The following is a 9777-nucleotide window of genomic DNA, read 5'->3' on the forward strand; positions in this document are numbered from 1 at the left end:
AAGTCACACAGAGAGACAGAGCAAGACAAAGATAGACGCACAATCCTCATCAACACTCATCCGATATTAGCTTCCCAATGAGCCGGCACAATTCAACACCATGAACTTAGTACAAATAAATAAATAGCATAGATAAATGAACAAATAGTGCAGTTTAACCATTGTGGTTATATGTCACTCGAGCTGAGATGTTAGTTATATGTCACTTTGGGTGACATATGGCATATCCCTCCTCTCCCTGTGTGTCTCTGTCCATGCATGCTTGCACTCCTTAAACCTCTGACCTCCATCGCTCTCTCCTTCTAGCCATCTTTGTTGCCCTTATTCTCTGTGTGTGTGTGTGTCTCTCTCTGTCTTTCTCTCTCCAACCACCTTTTCAATCTCGCCAGCTATCCTGTTCTCACTCTTCGACTATCTCCACACCTCTCTTACTCCCGTTCTCTTTCTGGCAGAGACAAACAAACGCAGGCCTTGCTCCCTGGCACGTTCATTCAATGTCGCTCGATCACTTCCTTCTTCTCTCGATGTTCCTCCATTACTCTTTTTAAAATATGTTCACGTGCTTTCAGGTTGAATGTGTCGTAGTCATGCAGGAGGTTGCTAGCGTACCACACGACAGAGAAAAAAAAACAAGGTTGTGCTCACAAAGGCCCCATACTAAATGCCTACATGTAAATGTATATGGACGTGTACGTCTGTTTGGGTAAGAAAGTCTTCGGAATGACTAAATGACAATGCAAGGGCACTCAAGGCTCTATTTCCGGCTGGCTCTAAAGAGGCAGTTGGTGTCAGACGCACTTTTATAGGCCTTTGCAGACTGCGCGTCGGATTCTGTCTTTTACGGTTATCACGTCACACTGTGCGATGTTACCAAATTAAAATATTGATATCAACCTGGGCAGATTGTGCAATTTGCTTCCGTTTTGTCGTCACATTCTGCGATTGGCTTGTGAGGCTACGTCAACTGCAGCAGCGTGTGCGACGAGCCAGCACCAGCAGCGCAAGCCTCGCTATGCTTATGAGCGAGTGAAGTGAGTTCGGAAAAACTGAAAGTAGCTATGCATCTAAGAAATAGTGTTCACATACAAACTTTATATGTCCGAAATCAGAATCAAATAAGGCTTCCCCAAAATACCATTGTTGCTGTGGTAGAACATTTATTTTTGATTTATATTTTTATGCATGTAAACAAGATTAGATTTTAAGACCCACAAAAAGCAGGTCAGTAAACGCAGTTGATAATGGCATGGACTTTGAATCTCGTATTTAGAAACATAAAACATATTGTCTTTCCCCCTTTTTAGTTTGTTTTTAACACCAAGCAGAGCCTACCCTCAAGGCTGGTTCAGCAGCATTGCATAGGTGCGTCTTTTTATCCCGGCCAATAGCCAAAACTAGCCTAAATCAAATCAAATCAAATGTATTTATATAGCCCTTCGTACATCAGCTGATATCTCAAAGTGCTGTACAGAAACACAGCCTAAAACCCCAAACAGCAAGCAATGCAGGTGTAGAAGCACGTGTAGAATAAGGCTTTTAAATGTTCTACTGAGAGTGCTTTGCTGTGATGCTTTTTCAATATAAAAAACCAAACACGTACCTGCATTTCACTTCACTATCCATCCCCATTTTCAAAGAGCGGCCCTCGTACGATTACCAAAGACCCGCTACTCCAAACCTTCAGTTCTCCAATAATGCAAAATATCAACGGGCGATTATTATTACTATAATTTTTGATGTGCCTCGCACATATGCAATGATACATAGGCAATGATACATAGGCAATGGTACATAGGCAATGGTACATAGGCAATGATTGCCAAACTCCATCCCACCCTCATTGACAGGAACCTAGTATTTTGTATCGAAGCGATTTCTGATAACATTCTTCTGACCCAACTCTATTTAGAAATATTGTTGTTGGTAAAAAAAAAAAACTGATTGATTGATTGTTTTTTGGTTTCATTTAGTACAAATCAGACATTCAAAATGTTCACCGTCCATATGGGTTTACGGTGAGAACATACAGTAGGTCTCCATGGCTCGAATGCAATGCCGTTTCGTCTTCTAATTCTGGAGAAGTGCAAGTAGGATCTGTAAGGTGGTTCCGTGATGTTTATAAAACATTACATTTGCAACCAGTATAATGGTGAGTGGGCCCCTTTCTTTTCCCCCTTTCTCTTTATATTGGATATTTATCCAGCTCATGTGAAACGTTTTGATGTGGTACAACATAGTCTAAGTTGCCAAGGGGAGCAATTACGGTGGCTGTAACTGTGTTTAGACATAGCCTATTTAAAAGAAGTTGTTGTTTCGGTTTCATTAGAATTTGATTAGAATGTCTTTTTAGGCCTTATCAATAGCCTAGTGAATTGAATCTGGCTTATTGACTACGTTTGGCATGTCTATTAGCAGACTACAATTTACAGTACCGCTATATCAGTGTAAATGCTATAGCCAATGTATAACAATGTATTTCCATATTGAAGCAATGCAATTGGTACCCTCTTAGATGTTAAGTTCTCTATACGCGGTTCTGGACCGGTGTACAAATCGCTCTGTGCCTTATAATGCCAGAAAACCCCATCTGTTTGCTCCCCGCTACCACTCTCTCAGCAGAGCTGACTTGAAGTGTCAGGTTTCAGACCCCACATTTGTATAGGATGTGACGTGTCACATTTTCTGGACTATCCAGACAAATGATCAATTTGCTCTTCCTCTGAGCGACCGAGTCCAGCTTGGGAGATGGTGTATGGAAGGTGACAGTCTAGCGAATCCGAAGGTTGTGGTTAAATCTCGCTGTGATATTCTCAGCGAGGTTTAGAGCTCTCAACATGAAAAAAGAGAAATCATTTCATAGAATTTAAGCAAGACCACTTTCTCTTGATCACGTTGTGCTTAAAGCGGAAGTTGCAAGAAGTCTGCACACATTTGAATGGTGTCTCTGCACCATTCAGTGGAGGTTTACGAGAAAATTCTCTGTCCTCGGGTGTATGAAATGATGCCAATGATACTGTCATTAAGTATGAGATAAAGAGAGACACCCCTGCGGTGTCCCACAAGGATATGTTCTTGGACTGATCCTGTTAGTCCTGTACGTGCTCCCCCTCGGTAGTGTCGTCAGCCGGCATGGAATCTCATTCTACTGCTATGCTGATAACACCCAGCTGTATGTAAAAAACTGTCCCAAGTCCCTCTGATGCATGTGTCGTTTTGAACACCTGCCTTGAGGAGATAAGAGCATGGATAAAGCAAAACTTCCTTCAAATGAACAGCAGCAAAACCGAGGACCTGCTGGTTGGCACCCCCCACCAGGTCCAGTACTCACCAATAACACACCTCACCATTGCAGAACAGAACATCCCTCTCTCCCCTCTCAGTTTCCAATCTGGGTATAAAGCTTGATTCCTCCCTGACCTTTGACAGCCACACAACAAAAACCGTGTAAAGCTCATTCTATCACCTCGAGAACATTGCCAAACTCCATCCCACCCTCATTCAGTCTGATGCAAAGAAGCTTGTCCATGCCTTTATCTCCTCAAAGCTGGACTACTGCAATGCACTCTTTATCGGGATCCCTGGCAGGAGTCTCCAGAAGCTCCAATATATCCAGAGCAGCGCTTGCCAGGATCCTGATGAGAGTGCGGAAACACTATCACATCCCCTTGGGGGGGGGGGGGGGGATCGGGCTTTCAGCTCCACCGCCCACAGCCTCTGGAATGCCCTCCTGGACCACCTGAAGGTATTGTCCAACAGACTCGGGGCTCCTTTAAAAACGGGCCTAAAGACATTTCTCTTTAGGAAGGCTTTCTGTTGATAGCAGTGCTCCTTGATGCCCTTGTCCCTTGTAGAGTTCTTGTGTCAGTTGTCCTGTCTAGTTGTGTCCATTTTCTTTCCTCTTTGCTTTTTATTTTGTATTTAATGCACTTTGAAATGATTCTGTATAATGGAAAGCGCTTTACAAATGTCATCGGTTATTATTATCATATTTAATTTATAAAATGTATCTAATTTTATTGTTACGATATTTAGAAAGCATTGCCCCCCCCCCCCCCCCCCCCCCCCCCTTGGGTGAATAGGGAAAAACAATCTGATGAATTTCATATTTTCATAATATTTGTATTATATACCTGAGCTTGTGTCCTCAAAAGTGAGTATACCTCAGCCATGTATAACCATTTTTACCAGAAAGGTGAGTTCCAGACCTTTCTAAAACTATACATTGACAGTTGTTTTTTATGGCCATCTCATGAAAAATAATTATGTTTGGGTATGTCTTTTTAGGTAGAAATCAACATTTTGCCCCATCATTCTATTACAACAATGTGAACTGCAAACACGTTCAACATATTTAGCAAACATAGGCCAGGCTATTTAACAAACTAGGCTATAACTGTCACGTTCTGACCTTTTATTTCCTGTGTTTTGTATTTAGTTAGTATGGTCAGGGCGTGAGTTGGGTGGGCAGTCTATGTTTGATTTTCTATGATTTGGGGTTTTCTATGTTTCGGCCTAGTATGGTTCTCAATCAGAGGCAGGTGTCATTAGTTGTCTCTGATTGAGAATCATACTTAGGTAGCCTGGGTGTCACTGTGTGTTTGTGGGTGATTGTTCCTGTCTTTGTACCAGATGGGACTGTTTTAGGTTTTCTCACATTTGTTGTTTTTGTTAGTTATCTCATGTGTAGTTTCTTTATAAATTAAAGAATATGAATAACCACCACGCTGCGCTTTGGTCCGCCTCTCCTTCAGATGAAGAAAACCATTACAATAACAGGCTATAACGGACTAACATTATAATTGGAGTTGATGACAACAAAATACATAAAACACCGTAAATACACAACTTGAAGCAACCACCTATTTAACCACGTAGCACGTTCTGATTGGCCAGTGAGGGGCCCAGCCTCAACACACCTACAACTTGTTTATTCACCAAAACCCAGCCCTTCCGTGCCACCACCAGCTACTGCACCCATAATTCCGGTTGTGAAAGCAAAAATATTTCTGACCCCCCCCCCCAAACCTATAACGCTAACATTTACCATTGTGTTAGATTTTTTTTAATTGAGCCCTCAATGTACAGTATGTCTCACCTTTACACCCAAAGCCTAAACATGAGTAAGGGATATGAAATTGTGCTGCAGTGCTATTGTCACAGCGTGTGTGCGTGCGTGCATGTTTATAAATGTTTAAACACTGACTAAATATGCTGAGAAAGCACACCCATCCCTCAGCCTAACAAGCTGCAGGAACTGCAGACAGTGCACTCCACACATTGGCATAGCACACACCCCTGCAGTGTTGGGGGCCCCCTGGAGGTATATTCTGGTCATTAAAAATATTCATGCAAGTAGACCGCTGATTGGCCAGCTCATCCTCCTCAGGAGGATGACATCATCCCCCATGAGGAAATAGGAAGTGTAGCTCTCTCTTCTGAGGAACCAGAGTTCCTATCAGTTTTGAACTAGTATCTAAGTTTGTGAACAATAATAAACTATGTGGTCTGTAAGCAGGCAGAATGTGAATGTGTGGCCCTAACCATAAAGTAGTGCAGTGCCTCTACCTAGTAAGTAATATACCCCTAAATAATTTATGGTTTACCCACTAGGAAATATAAGATGCCCATACAGTATTGAAATATACCCCAATTAAATATCCCTTGAACTAAGGCAAGGAATAAACAAAAAAACTATGTACAATTGTGAATTGTTATTCAAAGGAAGACATGTCAATTGAGTTTCAATCAACTCAAGTGTTGGTCCCATGTTTCATGAGCTGAAATAAAAGATGCCAGAAATGTTCCATATGCATAAAAAGCTTATTTTGCTCAAATGTTGTGCACAAATGTCTTTCATCTCTGTTAGTGAGTATTTCTCATTTGCCAAGGAAATCCATCCACCTGACAGGTGTGGCATATCATGAAGTTGATTAAACAGCATGATCATTACACATGTGCACCTTGTGCTGTGGGCAATAAAAGGCCACTCTAAAATGTGCAGTTTTGTCACACAACGCCACAGATCTCAAGTCTCAAGTTTTTTGATGGATTGTGCAATTGGCATGCTGACTGCAGGAATGTCCACCAGAGCTGTTGCCAGATAATTTAATGTTCATGTCTCTACCATAAGCCGCCTCTACCATAAGCCGATGAGAAACTCTCACCGGTCGTGGTGGCTCTATTACCATTGCTTCTTCTTCGCCACTCGTTCCTTACGATCTTCTCACCGCCTCCAGATAGGAGACACGCTGGACACTCCTAACCCTTGCCACCTCATTCTCATTCACCCTAACAGGGCACTCCAGGAATTCAGCCGCATGTTCACCTCCACAGTTGCAGCATTTCCCTTCATATGGCATTTGATACTCTTCCCTTCTGCACACACTTGACACATTACCAAATCTTGTACATTTATGACACTGAAGAGGCTTGTGCACAGAAGCTCTTACAGGGTATCTCATGAATCCTAACTTTATATGAGAAGGGAGAGACTCTTTATCAAAGAACAGTAGCATGGATGAAGTGAATTTCTTTTCTCCATCCACCATACAGGTCAGTCGACGTGCACCACAACCACTGCATCGATGTCTTCAGTTATATATTCTGCCTTTACTTCTTGCACCACCCCAGAAATAATCCCCTTCTACGAAAATCCATACAGGAAACATTCCACTCCGATATCCTTTGAGTCTTAACAAGCTTCTTCTGCTCCACAGACACACAAAAAATCTAAATAAGACCACTTCTTGTGACTCTCACCGACTCCACACTTTCCTTCAGATTTTCCTGGAGATGTTAAACGGATTTCCCAAGTAGCATTTATCCAAAAGCCTCACTCCGACTAAAAACATGTCTAGTGGTTTCCTATTTTCCAACACAGCTTTACTTATCTTGTTTCCTACAAGCCACTGCCACTGTAGCCTACAAGCCACTGATGCAAACCTTTGGAACATCTACATTTTAAAAAGTCTAATAAATCCATATAATATAGCCTACACCTTCACAATAAAGTCATTATTTCTTTTAGACAGGTCTAAAGAAACATGATATGAAGAAAATGTATATTTCAGAAGAACAGAATAGCATACTCTGAGTTGTCCTTATGTTTAGTCCTGATCTGGCTATACCATATGGATGTGTTCTACACTAGTTCATTTAGCAGACAAGATTTGCTTAGAATTCCGTGGCATTTTTTTGTTGTATTTTATAGTATGAGGAATACAGTTGAATAAAATAGAAAGGATATTTTCCCCGAACGATTTGATGGAGTGCGCACATGTTGAGCGGGTAACAAAGCTACAGGTACTCCCACTCCCATAAACTTAATTTAGAGTTATTTATGTAACTTAAGTTGTGATACAAAAGTTGGGCTATAAGTTTAGATTTTTTGTAATACATTCTAAGGCTGCATGACGCGACTCTAATTATGATTTGAAAAAGGTTGCATGACAGGCATGAGCTCTGCTTTGTTTTTGACGCAGACTGTACACTCATCAGTCTCTCAGTCACAATTTGACAAGCACTTGATAACGCATCAAATTTTCTGGCGGCATCCCCTTTGTGTGGCCGTAATGCCCCCTAAATAAATCCATGCCTTTTTCGGCTAGCGGCTATTCTGCCCTTGGGCTGAATATAATCATTTGAATTCCCTTCTCCCTGCTCTCTCCGAAGCACTTCTCACTCACATGGCTCTCTGTCACATGATCGGGTCTTTCTCTTTCTCACTTAGTGAAAACTGACACATGCGGGACGCAACTGCGCGCCTCCTTATTCAATTCCAAGGCGCATATTGAAGATATTGGAATTACTTTCCAGATTTACTTTTCATCAGCAAGATGAGTGGGCCTAACGAACAGCAAAAGCACAAACCTATGTCAATCTACTATCCCCCATAGTAAAAAAGTTGATCTATTCTGTGCAAGAAATAAACATTCCAAACATAGTCTGGGACAGTTGTGGGATGCGATCAATCCCAAATGAATACAACCACTAGCATAAAAAAGACATTGTCCACGCAATGAGGCTAATGCAACAGATCAGAACATTTAGCTTGAAATGTTTACAAACTATTTGGTAGTTTATTCACATTATAAGCGCAAATGTTCCATTAGCAGGAAAACACCATCATCAAAAGGGACCACAAATGCCATGATGCATGTGATGCTTTTATCATAAAGGTGCATTTTTTTATGGTGAAAATTATCTTCCCCAAACTTCAAACGCAGGTGCTGCTTATGTATGCCAGTTAGGCTCTACACCCCTTGTAAAGCAGATTAATGTGGTTAATTTCTAAGAATGTATTTGGCCATAACCTTATCAAAACATATAGGCCTGTAGGCTAGGCTAGGCTAGGCTACGCTACGCTACATTGCAAAAAAAACAGGGGCAGGGGAAAAAATACATATGCACTTAAATAGCGAATGGAGGACGCTTTTCCTGTGGTTAATTTTCATGCCAGCCAGGTAGGCTATACTCCTGTTGTAAAGAGTAGCATTGTGCTTAATATTAGGAAAGTTGAGAAATAAATATAGTAGGCATAGCCTATAGAAAACTGATGGGATCCTCCACTTTTTAATATAGGCCATCCCTCTGTTTTCTCACACAATTGTATAACCTATAGAAATGTTGTGCAACATGAGCTCATGGGCTCTCATGAAGTGTTTGATTAGATTTTGAGGTACCAGGTAGTTAGCAAGTTTGGTAGGCTACTAATGACCAGCAGCAGCATCAGAGCTAGGAGAAACCTAATTACCGTGACTAAATAGTCACTTGGAATTTGACTGCCTTCATGACTCGTGACCGCTGGTGTGATGGAAATACGGTCACTGTAACAGCCCTAGTGTCACGCCTGCCCCCGCTCCCCCTCTCTGCTGCTCGAGGGCGCCAGGCTATCCATCATTACGCACATCTGTCACCATCATTATGCGTATCAGCGCTCCTTTGTACTCACCTGGACTCCTTCACTTTGTTGATTGTCCCTCTATATCTTTCTGTTCCTCAGTTTGTTACATGTGTCAGCATTAATGTCATTATGTTTCCCCTGTCCAGGCAGTGTCCGTTTTGTGTTTCATGTCTGTTATTTATTAAATATTAACTCCCTGTACTTGCTTCTCGTCTACCAGCGTCTGACCACACAGATTGCTGACACCGATATTGGAAGCATCAGGGAGTTTTGTTTTTTGTTTGTTGGTGACGTCGGGTCCGGGTGCCGCTGTCGAAAGAACCTGGGTTGCCTCAGCTGGCTCGTCGGGCTTCCACGCCTTAGCTAGCTCAAGAGGTTTCCTTGGCTCGGCAGGCTCCCACCCCACGTCATGACTCAGCCGGCTCGTCAGGCTCCCTCGCCTCAACCGACTCGTCAGGCTCCGACGCCTCAGTCGGCTGTCAGGCTCCCATGCCTCAGCCGGCCCGTCAGGCTCCCAAACCTCAACACCATCAGGCTCCCAGGCCTCAGCCGGCTCGTCGGGCTCCCACACCTCAGCCTCAGCCGTCCCGTCCGGCTCGTATGCCTCGGCCGGCCCATCAGGCTCACCCAGGTGGGACGCCATGTGGCGACCCTAGAACGGGGTACTGTCACGCCTGCTCCCGCTCCCCCTCTCTGGCGCTTGAAGGCGCCAGGCTGCCCATCATTACGCACACCTGTCACCATCATTACACACATCAGCGCTTCTTTGGACTCACCTGGACTCATTCACTCTGTTGATTGCCCCCTCTATATCTGTCTATTCCTCAGTTTGTTCCCTGTGTCAGCATCCCTGTGTCAGCATCATGTCTGTTATT

General features: G+C 42.9%; 1 protein-coding gene across 1 annotated transcript in view; it reads right to left on the reverse strand.

Moving 5' to 3' along the window:
- LOC116376197 (plexin-A1-like) overlaps positions 1 to 9545 on the reverse strand; it is a 154735-nt gene extending 145190 nt beyond the window's left edge. The window contains exon 1 of the mRNA XM_031835519.1: positions 9105 to 9545. Within this exon, the coding sequence (XP_031691379.1) occupies positions 9105 to 9545 (441 nt within the window). The remainder of the gene's footprint in view (positions 1 to 9104) is intronic.
- Between the last annotated feature and the right edge of the window lie 232 nt (positions 9546 to 9777).

This window comes from Oncorhynchus kisutch, linkage group LG1 (assembly GCF_002021735.2).
Source record: "Oncorhynchus kisutch isolate 150728-3 linkage group LG1, Okis_V2, whole genome shotgun sequence".
NCBI classification, from domain to species: domain Eukaryota; kingdom Metazoa; phylum Chordata; class Actinopteri; order Salmoniformes; family Salmonidae; genus Oncorhynchus; species Oncorhynchus kisutch.